Raw genomic sequence first — 18,514 nt, 5'->3', positions numbered from 1 at the left:
TCTGTGATCTCAAAGAAGGGATTTTTGTTTTTTTTTTTGTTTTTTTTTATAATGTCATGTTCGGCTATTGGTTACTTTATGCTGAGCTGTGAACTGTGTGGTTATTGGAAGCAGCATTAAAAGCCAGGGAGTGCCTCTGTTTTCAAGAATATCTATCACACTACTGTTTTAGGCACCCAACCGGTTGTAGGATATATTTACAGCCATATAGGATACGTATTTGACCTGCAGACATCAAGAGATGAACAAATCCAAATTGTCCCGAGTGAAGAGATTAAAAAAATTATGGAGGGTGAGTGAAAAATATGCATTAGTCTATTAGAAAGATTGCAATGATAACAAAGAATTACAAGCAGATAATTTTGATGTTTGTGGACAAGCTGTCCTGCTGCATGCATGTTATTTGATCAAACTTTTCATTGCAGGGTTTGATTGTGTGCTTATTGTTTTGCAGATTAGTTGCATCATTGCAAATCTGTAAGAGACATTAAGCAGTCAGGTTAATTTGACTTTCGAGAAAAGTTTTAGAGAATTTGAAACAACAATATTTTTATGGTAAAAACCCTTGAGGAAACTAACCTAAACCAATTTCCTGTGTGGCCTTTAAAAACGCCGTTTAAGGGTGGATGAATATAAAAAAAGCATTACAGAACCCCGCTCATTTCCCCTCGGGCTGTGCTTTAGTGCTGAGATATATTGTAGAGCTGAACTATATGGAATGTGCTTAAAGTCCATGTAGCATTGGAATCTAGCGTGATGGTCAAATGAATTAAATAATAATAATAATAGAACGGGATATTTACTTTATAAACAATTGCATGTCTTACAGGTTGGGAATAAGAGCACAGAGAAATTGGACAGATGATTCTTTACCAAATATGAAGTTAATTAGGTGCAACAAGTGAAATGGACATCTCTCTGATGTCTCATAAACTGTTTTTTATGGGGTTTCTTGAGAGGTTTGGGGTTAGTTTTTCCCATTGTTAAATATGATGCAAACAGTAGTAATTTTAAAAGTAATTAAAAAGTCATTCAATAAATTCATTTTCATGCTTTCAGAAGATAGGGCTCTGATACCAGTTAATTAAGTTACATAAATTGTCTTACATTATTAGTTAAATAATGTATATTTTCCCTCATCTGAAAATCTGTTGACTTGCTGCCTGATAATATTGATTTGTGTATTTAAAAATAGCTTTGATTTGAGATTCCATCAATGATGAGAAATGGCTGATTTCTGTAAGATACAGCAATTTATAGTCAGGGCATTGAGTAGCAGAGAATTTCCACATTTTTAAGTCTGTCTTCAGATAGAAGTAATGTCTCTATTTATGGTTTTGTTTGTTGAAAAGTGGTATTGCCTGAGTGAAAATTATATTTTAATCATCGTACAAGTTTCATTTGTGCAAACAGGCACAGTTTCCTTAGAAATTAAAACATATCCATTAAGCATAAGTAGATATTATATCATATTAAGTGACATGAGATAATTACCGTAGTCAAAGCATGGTACTTAAATGGGCTTAGGGAGCATTTTAGTTTTAAAAGGCAAAATGTCCTTCTTGGATAGAAATATTTTATTTGCATATAGCTGTGTATGTTGTTGTGCAGCTGAATGCTTTGTCCTTTACCTCCTATTTGTAAAAGCTATTAAACTGCAGGCTATTAAGCATCCTTTAATTGATGCGTTTTCTGCTCTTCTCCCTGAAGTATTTGTCCCTATTCCATCATTGTGGTGCCTGATATTTCAGGGTAATATAGCTCAAAATTAAATTTCTGCAGAAGCAAATGTCGGTTTTAAATGCTACTGTTTCTTTTTTTTTACCTCAAACTATTCTGGATGGAAGTATGACTAAATCTGGAAGAGGGCTGTTATGGTTGGGATTAAAACAAAAGGGGTAGACCTGTTACTGTGCAAAGTGTGCATTTATTATAAGCCATAATATATTTATGCAGGAGATTATATGTCTCTGATATGGCGCATACTCCCTTCCTCCACTTAACTCTCCGCATTAACTTGCTCAGTATTTATGGATATATCAAAATTATGATTTACACTGTACTTATCATTAACATCCCTTGCAATAGCTCTCCATAGTTCTTGCCATCCTTCAGAATCCAGTCATAAAATGAAGAGATTAACAGATAATTAAATTAAATCCTTAATTATTTGGAGATGATGAATTCACTCTGTGATTCCAGAAAGGTATAGAGAGCCTTTTTCACAAGCAGTATAAATTGAAACCAATGGAGCTGTGCTGATTTATGCCTGCTTGACGATCTGACTCATACTGTTAATTATCTACCCCTCTTTTAAAAACATATTAATAAAAATTGGTTGTAGGAACTGTTTATTAAAATATGAAGCTTTCAAGATATTTTTGAAATATTGTATACACTCCAAGATAGCACTGCTTGAAAAGTATCAGACTTTTTTCACACCAAATTTTCACACCAAATAGAATGTCCTTTGGCACGAGGCAGGGAGACTTCACTTTTGTTTCTCCAATGGTTTCTGACATTCATGGGAAGCTTCTCAGTTTTTTTTCAATTAATTCTTGATCTGGCCTGTGTTTCATGTCCATCTCCAAAGTGTTGGCATATATCACTGACAGTTAAATGTTCCAAAGTGTTCTGCAACTACCCAGTTCTGCTGGTGAAGTGTCTGGTAGCTAAAGACTCCTGAAAGTATGGCCAACTCAGCTAATTAAGGACAGAAAGACAAACTTATTGGAAAAAACAGGAAAATGAATTATAGGGTCAAAACTGGCAGCAACAATAGGCAATCAATCGTTCTGTACTCATTTGAGTACATTTGCTAAATAAATAAATAAATAAATAAAATCTTCTTACAGTCGTTATAAAGAAGATTACAGATTACAATATTTATTGGGCATGCTGGGCTGTTGTGAGGACTGAAGGTTATAATATTTAACTTACGTACTGAGCTGTCTCGAGACCTTATTAGTAATGTTTGTTAGTGATGCAGAGATATTTGGTTAACACTTGCACCAAGCTTGGAAGGAACGCTGTGACACGTTTTGTTTAGTAAAAAGCAGTAAAGCAATCGTCATGGAAACATGAAAATTGGTTTAAAAGTATACAATGCCTACTTCAAAGCCACCGAGTCTCTTGTGTAAACCTTTATTTAGAAAATGTTTAGAGCACACGTTATTTACTCAATAGTATAGCCCGTTGTGATCCATCATATGTGTAAGTATTTAAGCTCCTTTTTTAAAAATGGATTTTTGACCCAATAGACTGTGATGGCTATAAAACCTTACTATGGTCTTCCATGCCAAGTATTCGAAGGGATGTTTGGAGTAAAAATGCCTTTTTAAAAAATCCCTATAATCTGCTCTTGAAAATGCTTATGGTGGTGGGCTGAAGCAATTTGTTCTCTTTAGGAACAGCTCCTGGAACTGTCAACGATTCCTTCAGAAAGCTGTACTTTCCTGCTTCATAATTTGTGTATTTTAGGCTGTAAATTGATATAAAAGCACTGAAAAAATATACATATATGAGATATATATATATAAATATATATATAATAAAAGCAATTTCTCTGTCTCGCTCCTTCTTAAACAAGTGTCTTGATAAATATTATTTTAGGTGGCTTGCGTTAGGATGCACAGGGACTGAGATGTAAAAAGACTATCTTATTTAAGCGCTTTTGAAATGCATTATAATTGTAAAGAATTATAGTCTGGCACCCCAGCGCCAAAAGCAACAAGGCTGAAATGGTTAAACCTGTTAACAGATGTATATCCCGTCCTGTAATCCTGACATTTCAATGAAAAGGCTTTCACCCTCCCTCAAGTGGCAGTGACCCGCAGCGTCATGGCTGAGGCAGAGGGTGTGAGTGCAGGTTCCAGCTAGTGGGGCCTCGTGTATTCTGGTTGCTCTGCATAGCACATCCGTCAGGCTGTGTGCAGGGCAGATGCGTCTGGGTCCTGTTGTGTCATAGCAATCTGCAGGGGCTCTGCCTGAGAAAGCATGTGTGCATCATAAAAGCCAATGGCATGAGATTTGAATGAGTGAAGATGGATTTAGGAAAGGAGCACGCACCTCAGGAAATTTCTTGATGGCTTCTTTTCTGCCTCTCCCTCTAGCAGCTTTTAACAGGAGACTAATGGGTGCAAAAGTCCATCAATTAACACGCCTCCGCCCCTTCCATTTTCAAGGTTGTCTCTCTCATCCTCTGCAGCAGGCACTAATGGGTGAAGGATGATTGGGAGAAGAGTGGGAAAGAGGGAGGAGGCATCTAAAAGTCTTCAGGTGACCCTCAGCCCAGGAAGGCAGGCAGGCAGAGAAGGGCTTGGGCAGCCTCTGGCCCCTGGTTGAGGACCTCCTCCCTCCCTGCAGCAGAGAATGAGCCTGCAGCACCCATGGGTGCCTGCCCGGGCGGAGCTGGAGCAGCCGTCCTGCAGCGTGAGCAACGGGGACCTGCCTGATGCTGATCCGGTTAGTGCTGGCAGGTAGGAATGGGGGGCTGAGAGGCACAAGGGTGACAGAGACCCCCCCAGATCTAAGGTACAGGGGTGGGAGGTGGGCTGGGGGAACTGCTTACTGTGTCGGCACGGGGCAACAGAGGGGTCAGGATTTCTGGTTTTGTGGTACTCCCCTTTGATGGCTTTGCCATCAGCTGGTGGAGGAGAGGAGGAGGAAGGAGGGGTTTGGGTGTAGCAGTCACATCACCACTGCTTTTGCTGGGACCAGCTCCTGTCCTGCAGTGCTTGGGTAAGGAGCAACAGTGACTTATGTGGCCTGTAGTCTCCATCTTTGTGGAAAGATTCGGCCATGTCCCCCTCAAGTCCCCTGCTTTCAAGGACTTCTTCCCATGGCTGAGTCAGGAGGCTCTGCCGTTCTCCCCTCCAGACGGGTTGTTTGTGCACTGGCCCTGGACTCAGCCATGCTGAAAGGGCTCGCTTGGAAAGTGCTCAGATTAAACATCAACCAATTGCATGTAAACGTGAATCAATCACTTACTACTTTCTGTTTATGAAACTGAAAAATTCTAAATGTTCATCTTGGGAGGCTGCTTGGCACTGCTGCTCTGCATGTGATGCATTTTGCTGCTGAGGGTGGCTGAAAACAAACTGCATTGATTTTAAAATAATAATGGAAGACATTTTAATGTACCCCTGTGCATGGTAATTGGTGTTCCAGAGGTCTTCTCTGCAAAGGTAGTTTTGCCTGAACTAGTCTTAGTTGTTCAGGGCCTGTCTCTGTGCATGTGATACTAGTGGAAGAAACTATAAATCAATAGAAATGTAGATTACAGATATTGGTGTGTATTGTTCCTTTTTATAACTCCTATAATTACACTTGCCTATTAGTGTCTGCTGTATTGGTTCAAAATGAGAACTACTTAATTCACTGCTTACAAGTGGCGGATCTATGGCAGCTCATTCCCCAAGGTCAGGAAGGGACTCCCAAGTATGGTAAAGGAGTTAAATGTAAACTGGATTAGAGAATTTACACGTGCTTACAGATCTCAGTGACCAGGCTTTAAATTACTTGATTTAAATTTTTTAATGAATTTTGTAAAGCAATCTACAAATATATCCTATTACAACTTCAGATTAAAACATAGAATGAGTGAAATTACACATGCTGTTTTAAAATGCTGCTTCTGCTTTCCATTTGAATTTTCCAAACCTCTATGGCTAAAAAACAATATTGCAACTTAACACGTTGATCATGCAAAGCCTGATTCACGGAAGTGATTTCACTCGTGACAACAGTTATTTTAGTTTCTGTGGGGGCTGCCCATAAAACTAAACATACCTATAAATGTTTACTGCACCATCAGACAAATTTAATGAATTGCATTGTTAAAAAATGAAGTTAAGTGTTCATTATCCTGGCAACGTTGTGAGGTTTTTGTATAGAGTCAGTTGTAATATAGCTAAGCCGTAGTGACACAGACCAGGAGCCTAAGGGTGATCTTCTGGTGGATCGGGTATTTATCTCCCTCACCTGTGGGATGCACGACCCAGGCAATAAACTGCCAAGGGGACCTCCCAACATTTTGGCTGTCTTAGCAAGGTCCCTTCATTTGGAGGTGATTTTGTCTGAAGAGGGGCTGCTTGTTTATTAACTTCTCAGTTTGAGTTACAGTCACACCGGGGGTGACATCAGGATCCCTTTAGCACAGGGGCAGCATTTTAAATGAAATTTTACAGAAGATATAATGCTCTCAGAATATCATGCTGCAGTTCAGGCACTTCAGCAATGTAAAACTAATATGGAAAACTCAGCAAGGAAATGAAAACGTGCATTTAAACTTTTTTTAAGGTGTTCATTTTCTTTGTAAATGACTTTCGCTTGTGATCCTCATTTCACAATAGAACATGCTAAGAAGTTGACCACACATCTATTCGGAAGTCAGTCTTGCTGGTGCTGTGATAATGGCTGTTTGTAATCACCGTTAACAGTGACAGCATGCTGTACAAAATTTACTTTAGCATTTCTAGTCAGCATTTTCACTGTGAATGATGAGATTCGAGGTTTCTGGAGCAAAATCCTGGCCTGCTTGAAGTCATTGGCAGACCTCCATCAGCTTTGATAGGTCAAGAATCAGATGCTGAGGGTCTCTTCTGGGTGAATGCATCTAATTTAACAAGCCATGCGGTGTAGGGGCTTAGTTACATTGCTTGCACAGTTAGGTAGCCTCATATACTCTGCTCTTATTTTAAATGAGATGCAGCATACTCTTAATTGATTTAATTTATTTTTAAATTATAAAGAGAGGGGAAAGGGGAAAGACGGCACCGGAACTCAGCTCTCCTATTCAGGGACAACAAGAGCAGCTTCTCTGATTTTGCGTTATTTTCTCCAGGGCAGAGGGACCTTTTACTGCCACAGCTCAGTCTGCTTTTGCTCTTTTCTGAAAGTGCCCACGTGGGCTGCATCAGCATGGGTTTAGCTTCTGTGGACTGAGCTGCTTGGCGCTAACAAAACAACAAAGGGGAGCCAGTGCTTGGCCTTTGATTCATTTAATATAGCCACAATGGTAGTCTTTGTAGAGTCTCGGGGTTTATTAAAATAAAGGGTCCATATACCACTATTGAATATAGAATCTTGAGTCCAGTCCTAATTTAAGTTCCTAAATAGGACCTAGCCTTTCCTGTCCCTTTCCAAGCAGGAAAAAGGGTGGAAGCTGTGAGCAGCTTTGTCTTCCCAAATGTGTTAATGGGAGAGAAACTGAAATGTAATGTATTTACACTCAGCAAAAAATAGGGTTTTTTTATGCAAAACCCACGGTATTTTTTACTGTCCATATTTAAAGGACTGACAAAATGCTAACGTAAAATGAAAGCTCCCGTCTCACACAATTTTAGTACTACAGATCACTTCCTTGCTAGTCAAGTCAGGGGGTTTCGCCAACTGAGAACAGAGCACCAGTGGGTTGAATTGCTCTTGACTGGCAGTTGCATGGTGCTCTGGGGGGTTGTCCTTCTCAGCTCTGTGCTCTGGTCCCAGCACGAAGGCAGATCTTCTTTTGGACGGGCTACTGCCCCATCGCCCAAAGTGCTGAGGGGTCCCTAGGTTCTAGCAGGACTGTGGGAGCCAGGCTGTGTTGTGACAGAGCTTGCCAGTACCACAGCCGGTGGCATTTGTTCTCTCTCCAGTATAAAACATGGAGCACGGAGCAGTCCTTTCCCTTTTGCTGACATCTCTGTTGAGCAATGCCTTTCTTATAGAGGCTTTCTCCACACAGCTCCGTTACAGTTTGCTGCCTTCAAGTCGAGGGCAAGTGTTTGTTACCCAAGGGCTCATGCATCTTTGATACGAGGAATAGTTTACATTAAACAAGGAAGCGTGTGAGCCTGGCCCAAGCCAGCACCCAAGGAACATGGCTGGTTAATCTTGCACACACCCTGTGCTAGACTGAATATTTGATCTGAAAATGTTATAGATTATACTGATGCAAACTAATGTGCTGAATTTAATGGCAAATTACACAGTCAGTGAAGGCCTACTAATAGTCACTTATTATTGTTTTTTGGCTTGTGGGTTTTTTTAAGACCCGTTGAGATTGTACTGTGACTCTTCTTGACCCTGTCTCCTTAGAGGGTAATGGTTACTTTTCCTCCTTTGCTCAGCAACAGCACTGGAGGTTGGGAAGGTGAAAGTATCCTTGAAATGTGGTGCAGAATATCTGGTAGATAATTGCTGCATTTAGAGAGGGTACAGAATTAATGCTGTGGTGTCCTTCTGGCAAAAAAAATCACACATATTAGAGAAACAGTGCTAATAGCTCAGAATGCCTCTGCAAATGCAGAAATTTGCATAATTACACAAATTTGGTGAGTGTAAAAGCCATGTAAAAGTAATGATTTCTGATGGCAGTAAACAAAATGGCAAGTCTTTCAGTTCATAAAGAATTTTTTTTATGCAAACTCTGGAGTTTACTGAACTTTTAAGGACTTGCTGCTTTTTCATTTAAGTGTTTTACTAGGTGCTCTGAGATGAGATGTTTTTTTGCCTGTGGTTATCAGTTCATGTCTTCAGGCAGGATGACTGGCTTTTGCCCACACCTCGTATCATATTGTGAAAATCAGATGGAGGATTGGTCAGGAAGGCAGTTACCTCCTTCCTCTCCAGTAAGTTTTGGACAGATTTACCAAAGGTTAATAAAAAGAAAAATTTTTCTTTCCATCTCGCTACCAGAGCAACTCCCATATCCCTTTTGTCCTTGATTCAGACGTACCTTTGTTGTATTTATGGCCGTTTTTCTCCCATTATGATTTCCTTTTGTTACTATTGGCTTCCAAATAACTGATGTATGAGGTAAGGAGGGAAAGTATTTCTGTGTGTTGACTCTTTTCTCCTCTAATACCTAGAGGTAGGGGAAGAAGGGCGTCTTTTGCACCTTTCTGAGGTCAATCTTAATTTTGTCATTCTTGCTCATTGCTGAGAAGGAAACACCCTTTCCGTTTTCTGCACAAAGGGAAGGACAACATCTGGAGCCGAGCGATGCCAGCAGGCACCCTTGTGTTGGTAGAAAGCCCAAGAGAGGGTATTTAACTGAGAGGGTGGATGGAAACCTGGTAGGGTACATCTGAGAGCATGTAGCTGAATTCTGTCAGCCTCAGAGACTAAGAAGGGGAAAAATAAGGTCTTTCTTAATATGTTCACTGTTAGCATCAACCATCTGGGAAAGCTGGTTTTGTTATTGAAAGCTCTGTCATTCGAAGTACCCATTTGTTTTGAACATCTCTGTTGTGTTAATGCATTAGAGTAGCTGAGCTGCATTAAGTGCAGTAAAGCTGCGTCCCACAGATGTTCTCGGAGAATAGAGGTGCAGTGACTCAGAGGAGGGTATGTGATTTACCCCAAGATGGTATTCACATCTAGACTTTGGACTTGTACAAAGCTGAGCCCTTGCAAGCAGGGAGGCCTTAGAGTTGACTAGTTGACTTGGCTGGCCCTTTGGGAATACGGTGATATTGCTAGTTGGGAAGTCAATAGTAGGATAGAATTAATGATTGTTTGTTTTGAAGCTGAGATCTGATCTGTACGGAGTATGGAAAGGATTTTGAGTGAGCATTTCTTGCCATTTCTTCTCCTGTCCAGTTGTTGCTCCCCATAAAGCTTGGAGGAAGCACTTTCTAGACAACATGAATGAAACAGGCTTATGGCTGCTTCCTGAATTTCACTGCTTTTATTGCTTCTATGGAACTGTTCCTGAGAACTAAATATCTCTCAAATAGTAACTTGATTGACAATAAGTAGACGGGATATTACTCTCCTCAACATCTGCTACAGTTTCAGGCTATGTATAGCAATTGATAGGGTAAAAAGTCCTCTTGCAGAAGGACACATCATCCCAGTGTGTCTCTCAGTAAAGTGCAATTCCTCCTGGAGCATTTCGAGACTGATAGAGAGCTGCAACTAAAAGCCCCACTAGGGTGGACTGAAGTTTTTTGGCACTCCATTCTTTATAGAGGTACTGCAAAGAGCTGTGAGACAGAGACCTTCCAGCTCTCAGCTTCAGTCATGTTCCCTGTCAGCTCTGCCAGAAGCATTTGTTTGCTCAGAAAATGAAGCAGTAAAGGCATATATATCTTAGAATGAATTTACCTTATTTTAAAAGCAATAAAATAATAAGGTGGAGCTGATCTTTTTTGAAAGACACGTGGATGTCTCCCCACAAATCTTAGGATTTGTAGTGACTCATAAATTCCTTATGGATTCTTCTTCAACAATTTTTTGCCTTTTAAATGTGAACTAATTTTTGTTTGGTTTATGACTAATTGGTTTAGCCATCTTGATAATACAAAAACTGATATACGAAAACTGTAGATAGTAAGTGTGGCAAAGGCCTCTACTTTCCCAGTCCTTCACCGTGAGGTTTGATGATTTCCTCAGAACTTGCATCTTAGGTATGCATGCACGTTAATTTTGACCATTGCAGATCACGGACTTGATTTTGCAGTGGGGTTGTGTACAAGGGATCTATCAAGCACAGCCGTGATGCTCTCTAGGTTCAAAGTCTGTGCAGATTGCTCTAGCTGTCCTATGCATGTTGCTCCTCTGGCTGACAACCTAAATTAGATCCTGGTATCTGAATACTGGGTACAACTCTGGCAGACCTATGCCCTGCTGACAGAGTACCCAAAAAGCAGGGATCACAGTCCTTTTGGCAAGACTCAGCCCACTGCTTAGGCCAGCTATTAGCGTCTGTGGTAAATCCTCTTCCTGTACTCATTTCTCCCCTCTACTTCTAATCACGCCTCTGTATAAACTGATAGAATTTTCAATGGGTTTGCTTATAAGCACTCTAAACCCACTGGTCTGTTCCAAGGGCCACGTCTGCATAGCCAGTCAGATCTTGTGGAGGCTTTGCAGGGAGAGCGAGCTCTATGTAATTCATTAGTAAAAAACTCTCAGGCTCTTTCCTTCACCGCGGGGACTGCTCCTGGCTGTGAGTCTGCTCCTTCTTCCTCATCACCAAGTGCTCGGGGACGCACGGGAGTCCCCTGAGGAGCTCGCTGCTTGCTGTGTGGTGCAGCAGCACTGGGTGCAGGGCGCTCTGCCTCACAGGGGATAGCACACCTCCCTCGTGGCTGTGTTACTGCCGGTACCCTTCCGATATGTGTAAACTGTACCGATTTGCCTTCCTCGTCCTCTCTTCACCTGGTTTCTTGTCTGCCTGTTGTACATCAGGACAATGTAAAGAGGACTCTACCTCCTGGTTTGTGATAAAAGTGTTTCTAAGAATATCTTGGAGAGAACCCCTTGGCCTCTTCCCACCATATTAAATCCAGAAAATACAGTTGCCTTACCCCTGTTTGTTTTGCTTTCTGCTATGAATTTGTCTCCTTCAGCACTCTTTCATAGGATTACACCTGTAGCGAGAGGAAATGATTGAAGGATTGCAACAATTAGTGTACGAAAGAACATTAAAATACGTGTAAAATGCTTTGATTTAATGACAAGTAATGTAGAGGTGAGTTGTTTACGACTGTCTACAGATTTATGAAAGATGTAAACATGAGGAAAACGAGAAAATATTTGTCATAACAATTTGGAATTTAATTTACATTTAAGGAATGAAATTTTAAATAACATATGCTGAATATAAAGCAAAGCTTCCTGCCTGTAACATCTCTTCAGCTATGGAATAGTTCCCAGGGGATGCAGCTAAATCCCTTTGCCATTATATGAAAATTTTCAACTTGACCTAGAGGAAACACTAAAATATTGATTTAGGAGAACAGTCTTGCATCAGTAAAGAGGTAGTCTGAATGATCTAATGGTTGGGGTTGTTTTCCATCACTGATTCCCAGGATACAATGGTCTTTGAATTTAGCAAGATCTGCAGAGGGTAAACAATTTCAGAGATGTAGTTTCTAGGTTTTGTGCTATGCAGTGAGGATAAACAGCAACTGCTGACATGAATTCCAGCCTTCGTGAGGCTATGATGGTATCACATCTAATTGCTTTGCAGACTATATTATATTTTAGATTGATACTGCTTAGGGGAAAAAAAAAGTTTCTTATTTCCTTTCTGCATCAGCAGTGCTTTAATTGAGAAGTGCTAAGTTTGTTCTAGCAGAAACGGTGTTGGTGTGGTGTGGTTGATAATGGGTCCAGAGAAAACAATGTCAGACTACCTGTAGCAGAATTTATTCCTCAGCTCTTCCACAATATCTAGAAATTTCACAGGATAACAGAAGCAGTAATTAATTCTTGAGCAGCCCTCTGAGGCGAGCAAGCATCAGTATCCTCATTTTACAGGCTAGGCTCCTCAGAAAGACATTAAATCTCTCTCAGACTTAGAGGCATGTTGTGAATATCCACTGCTGTATGCACTGGAGTTACTCAGCCGCTTTCAAAACCAGCTTGCTTGTGAGTGTCTAGAAGTGGGCTTAGATCCTAGCATTAGTCTTCTATATTAGAAAACTGTATCTTTTCACACCAGCACAAAGGAACTGATGGTAAAGTCAGCATTATAATGTCTATGTTACGAAGTACTAGCTTTTTCCTCTATTCCAACTTTTATGCCTGTTCGCTTTTAAACAGGCGTCCTGCATTCTAGCGCTAGGGGTTTCTTCAAAGGTTTTTCAACAGCATCTGCCTGTCTTGCAGCCCAAGTGAAGCTCTCCTGGCAGAGTATGCACTGGGCAGATGAGGGAGATGGACCCAACCTGCAGGTCCGTAGGCTGTGATGTTTCCCCAGGCTTGCACGGGTCAAAGCCCTGCCACCCTCCTTGGCCTGACCATTACCCGCACCAGTGCAGACCTCCTGCAACCCCATTGCACAGCTGGGAGCTGGCATGGCAGCTCCTCAAAACTTGTGTCGCACCTCAGAGGTCTGGCACTGAGAGCAGTCTTGGGTAGCATTTCACCTGATGCGGAGATGTCCCATAATGCAAGAGAAGTAATACCTGTGCAAGGCTTTCAGAACCTAATTGTTTTGCATTATCAAAGTACATATACCATTCAAGATTACACACTAGTATGCAGTTTTCTTTGTGGACTCCAGATTGATTTGGAAAACATGATATTCAAAGGAAGAAAAAGCTGGAGACAGACTGTTTACAAGGGCATGTAGTGATAGGACAAAAGGGAATGGTTTTAAACTGGAAGAGGGCAGGTTTAGATTAGATGTTTGGAAGTTGTTCTTTGCTGTGAGGGTGGTGAGACACTGCCCAGAGCAGCTGTGGCTGCCCCATCCCTGGCAGTGCCCAAGGCCAGGCTGGACAGGGCTTGGAGCAACCCGGGCTGGTGGCAGGTGTCCCTGCCCGTGGCAGGGGGGTGGGAACTAGATGGTCTTTAAGGTCCCATTGAACCAAAAACATTACATGATTCTGTGATTTTTAAGAGCATTTTCCAAAGAAATTGGGTGCTTGCAGTACAAACAATTTTGCTTTGGGTTTTACATACTTAGGAGAAGGTGATACAGAGATGATGTGACAGATTTATGTATTACAGTCACACAGAACATATGACTGTGTGCTATGTGGACAAGAATTGATAAAGAAAAGAAATGTAAAAAAGAAGAGATTTTTTTAAAATCAAGCCAGAAAACAAAAACCAGTAGTAACAGGGAGATAACCTAATCGGGGAGAAAATCTTCCCTGACTTACCTCAGTTCAGAGGTATACATTAAGATTCAGGAGAGGTTTGGGGCCATCTGCTAATGTAAAGCAGGTATAGTGCCAAGGAACACCATTTTGGTATGAAACCAATCTGCCTTTTATTATCCTATAAGTTGTATAACGTTTGCTTAATTTCTCTAAGGCAACTAAATATGATATTATAAAATTATCTTAGTACAAGCATAGTAAACAAATATCCATAATGCTATTTATGAAGTTGTTTTACTCTCTGTAAGGTAATGAATATATTTGTTCACTGATTTGGAACCCAGCTGACTTTCTAACTTCTGCCTATAGAAAGCTCCAGGCCACTTCTTTTGAATATATTTTAATTCTAATGTTTTCTCAAAATCTTTATTTTCTATTAGCGTATGAAGCCTACAGTTACTACTTGTCTATGCTAGGCTCCTTCATGTATTGTTACATTATTATTATCTTATTATTGTTCTTTGTTTTATCTGTTGCTAAGTAATACATATAGGACTGCAGAAAGAGTTAAGATTAGGTGACAGGACTGCACTAAGCTCAGTCTTTCTGCCATTCTTCAGCATTACTTGGGATTTAGGTCAGTCATCTAAGGATTCATCTCCTAACTAGCAGATAGATTTTCTTTGAATCATTAAGTCTCACAGGTCTCTTCCCACATTTCTGAAGTGGTTCATGAGAGGGTCTTTCATTTATAAGCTCCTGGCATGCTCAGATAACTTTCCTACATGGTTTGACACAGTATCAAAGTCCATTATTTACTTACCAACCCTAATCCCTCCTCTGGCTTCCCTGTGGTGGAACAGAGCTGAATCACCAGCCTGTCTGGGACTCAGCCGAACCCTAGCTGAGGGAGGCTTCATGCAAAAGAGCTTTTCATAAATGACAAAATCCCCTCATTTGCAAGCCCAGTGCTGGAGGCAAGAATTCCTCTTATCCTCACAAACTCAATACAGGGGGGAAAAGTAGAAAAAAGGCAAAGAAATTTCATGCCTAAAAACTAAATAGCACTTTGACATAGATATGTAGTTCTTGATATCAAATGTGATTCAAAGGATTTCAGAAGCAGATTTGCTATATCTTTGTATTCTGTTTGTACAGATAGATATATATTTACTTATATACACAGGCATGCAAACTATATATGCCATAGTCACGTTATGCATGGCTGTGGATGCACATGTACAGTAGTCATTCTGAGGGAGAAGAGCTATATTGCTTCACCAAGAGGTGTTTAGAGAGAACTTTGAACACTGTAGTGGTAAAGCCATTCCAGCAGTACAAACTTAGGCAAGATGAACCTCTCTTAGCTGAAATGAACTCTGTGTAGGTTGAAAAACCTCTTTTTCAACACTGCCAAATCTTTGAAGTGGAAATCTGCCATTGTGAGGGAATGACTGAAGTGTGAAAATCACCTGCCCATGAGAAGCCTGTAAAAGATAGCCACCTGCACTGATTAGCGTGACTGTGTAATAGAAGCTCTTGCAATATGCTGCTCTGTCTTTATAGCGTGTATTTTTCCAGCCCCAATGTCAGTGTACAGCTAATGCCGTAGCACTGTGGAGTTGCCTGTCAAACGCAGTGTCTCAGGGCCACCCTGACAGTCTAATGGCCACGGGACACAGAACTGGGGCAGCCAGCTTTGCTGGTGAGCTGACAGGGTAAGAGGATAAAAAGCTTCATACCCCAGGCGTGCAAAGGAAAGTCCTGCAATGAGCAGAGATCGCATATCCAAGTGGTGCTGTTTGGGTTGCATCGGCATGGCAAAATTCATAGGAAACTTAACTGAGAAAATTAGAAGAAAACCTTGATAAAGGTTTCCTCTGTTTTTTATTTAAGAGAGATAAACGCTTTTGTTCTGGTTTTGGAAAACTCCTGGCAGTAGAGTTCAGACCCTGGAACCCCTTTGGTCAAGGGACCAGCACCTTCCTACGCCCATTTCTATAGGTACAAGGCACTTGCAAGAGTCCCATTCCAAAGCACCAAGACTCTGCTTAAGACATAAGGCTGCGTCCCCCAGGGATGTGCAGGCCCAGTCACATGACTGGGGTTTGCCTTGGTCTTTATCAGCTGTTCTCCGTCGCAGTCACAAACCAGGTTTCAGAAAAGTCTAATCAAGATGAAAGGATTGTGGCGGGCTGCTTGGGTTCTGTGATGCCTGAGCAGACAACAAAATAACACTTGGGTAAAGGTATTATTAAGCACTTGTGGTAGATATACATTTTTTTTCTGCAGGGAGAAAATAACCCTCTTTTTTTATTATTTTTTTGGGGGGGACGGGGGAGTTCAGTACCCTCATGTTTCAACTGTTACCATAAAGCAACCACTGCATATAGATAAAATGGAAGGCACACTATTGATGGCTTTTCAGAGAGTTTGACAATTTGATTGGTTGAATGCCCTATAAATGGTGAGTTGTGAATGTCCTATAAATATTTTAGAACTCCAGCTTCAGCTACAGCCTCACTGCAATCCATACTGAGGCTTCATTTTCCTGACAGCTGCCTTTGGAGCTGCAATTCTGTCTGTTCCTGCTGTTACAAAACTTAATCGAGAAGAACAGGACATTGCTGGTTTGAGCTTACTCTCAATGTATTTGGTTTAAGCTTGTATTTCAATCATCACCACCTTCTTGCATAGTCTTTCTTAGACCATTTTCCCAGACCGATGGGTTATAGGTCCCTTTGCAAATCTCTACAATGTTGTCAGGGGTTAGTTACACCAAACATTTATTCTGAGGCTGCGGGGGGCGACTAACTGGAGCTTACAGCCCTCTGATAAAAATGATGCCTCTTCTACCTCCTTGCTTCTCTTGAGATATGTTTTGTATGGTGTCCTCCATGCGCCAAACCCAAGGCTTTGTGAAAAGTGGGTGAGAAGAACGATCCCCCGGACAAGGCATGACTGGAGAGCCAAGCCCAGTCCTTTCCTTAGTCACAGATACTTTGACAAGTATATGCTTTATCTTGCAAATAGATAACCTGTATTTTTTCAAAAAATAGTTATGATAACACTTCCATACTGCACAAACATGCTGGGAAGATAATAACCACTGAGGAGGGAGAAGTTCAGACACAGAAATTATTAGGATTGGATTTCTGCATAGATCAATGACAGTGAAACACCCTTGAATTATCTCTGCCTCAAAGCAAAATTTGGCTTGCCTAATGATCTCATTTTGTCTTGTTGGGTGACTAAAAGGTTATGATAATCTCAAGGGATCCTGTAATTCGTCCACTGAATGACTATGTGCAATAAGGCTACTTTTTCTGCACAAACATGAAGGAAATTAAGAGTTTCAGGGCTCAGCAGGTGGAGGAATTTCCGTAACAGTTCTGAGTACAAAAGGAATGCAGCATCTGCCCTGCTGTCATTTGTATGAGGGTCACTCATACAAACAGAGAGGTGTAAATTAAACCCCACCTATGTGTACCAAGTCAATCATAGTGGGGCTAACAGGAAGGAGTGGCTTTTAAAAAAAACATACCCTCTAGGATTCAGCATAATTTTCTAAGTGGCCTACCTATGATATTCCTACCTACTGATTTTCTATAAATAGTCACTAGAAAGCTCCTAGACTTACCAAGGATTTTAAAATATATTTTACTATTAACTGATATCCTATAATATGTACGTGGCTTCTACTTTTCCAGATGTAAAGTCTTCCACCATCTTCCAAATTCTGTGGTTTTCAAAGGAACAAACCCCCTCGGCTGACTATCTCACTGAAATATTTCAGGGAGTCACTCCAGTTGTGTCTTGTTTTCTGCACTTTATAATAAGTACCAAGCAATTACACTGTGGTTATGTAATTTGCAAAATTGATCTGCTAACTAAAAGTCTGATTCACTGACAAAGGAAAAGTAAAGGCAAATGAAATGTCTTCTGTAAAGGTTAAGTGCATATTTTATTTGCAACAGAGGATTACGGATCTTCCCAGTAAAATGTTGTGTATCTGAGCAACCTTGTGAAAATGAATTTTCTTTATTTAAGAGCTTTAGTTCTGTAGTTAGTGAATTTTATGAATCCTGACTGTTGTGGATAGTCTCTGGGGTAGATTCCCCAGTGCCCACTAACTATAGATGATGTGTTTATCATCTATCACTTCGTTCTGTGCAGGAGTTAACTCTCATCTGTATTCCCTACCAGGCTCCCCATTTCCACAAAATTTGGGGGACCCTTAATATAGTTGTTGAACTTCTTTGCCAAATTTTGCTGAGTAGCCCCAAGTTCAAAAGTGAGCATATATACACATACATAACACTACAGTCACATCAGATTTGTTTCCTTAGAAAACCAGTTTGTTTTTTTTTAAAAAAAACCACGTTAAACAAGCAGCCAGTGAGGATTTATGTGAATCCCATTTTCAGTTTTTGAGGACATGATGGTGCTCTGCAGGGTCTCAGCAGAGTTGGCATCACAGTCAAAAGCAAAAGCAACGAGAGGGGATTTATGTAACTATCCATAAACTGTTCAGGATCCTCTGCAGCAGATTCTCTGCAAAAAGAGTGGGAGATAAGGCAAAGAAACAAGTAGAGCAAAACTTGTCTGAGCAGGGAGGGACTGCAATGGGAAGTAAAGCTAGAGATGACACCAAGTGTTTGCCCTCTTGCTCTGTGCCTTCTGCTTTCGGGGGCTCGCATGCAGAAAGGACATGCAAAGCTCTTCTTCCCTGTACTTAGTTTTTCAGGCTTTGCTGGTAACAGAGCTGCTTCCCTAAATTATGGATCTGTTGTCTCTGAGGGCAGATAGGCAGCATTAGTTTGTATTGTGCTCCACTCAATAAAGCACAGCAAGATTATATTCGGAAAAGAACTCGGACTTGATTGTTGCAAATCTTGCTTGAATATATTGTATGAAAATCATTTGTGTAATTTCTCTGTGTGGTGTCTTAGACTTGCAGTTTGTTACGC

General features: G+C 40.8%; 1 protein-coding gene across 3 annotated transcripts in view; it reads left to right on the top strand.

The window, feature by feature from the left end:
• Positions 1-18,514, top strand: part of DPP6 (dipeptidyl peptidase like 6) — a 572,305-nt gene that overhangs the window by 243,783 nt on the left and 310,008 nt on the right. The window contains exon 1 of one of the 3 annotated variants that reach the window (XM_056336844.1): positions 203-292. The exons of the other annotated variants lie outside the window; for them this stretch is intronic. Within the exon in view, the coding sequence (XP_056192819.1) occupies positions 242-292 (51 nt within the window). The 5' untranslated portion in view covers positions 203-241. Of the gene's footprint in view, positions 1-202; positions 293-18,514 lie in introns of those variants that run through there. 3 annotated transcript variants of the gene reach the window in all.

The sequence above is a fragment of the Falco biarmicus genome, chromosome 4 (assembly GCF_023638135.1).
Source record: "Falco biarmicus isolate bFalBia1 chromosome 4, bFalBia1.pri, whole genome shotgun sequence".
Classification (NCBI taxonomy): Eukaryota; Metazoa; Chordata; class Aves; order Falconiformes; family Falconidae; genus Falco; species Falco biarmicus.
The sequence above is the reverse complement of the archived record's forward strand: the minus strand, read 5'-3'. Positions and strand labels throughout refer to the sequence as shown.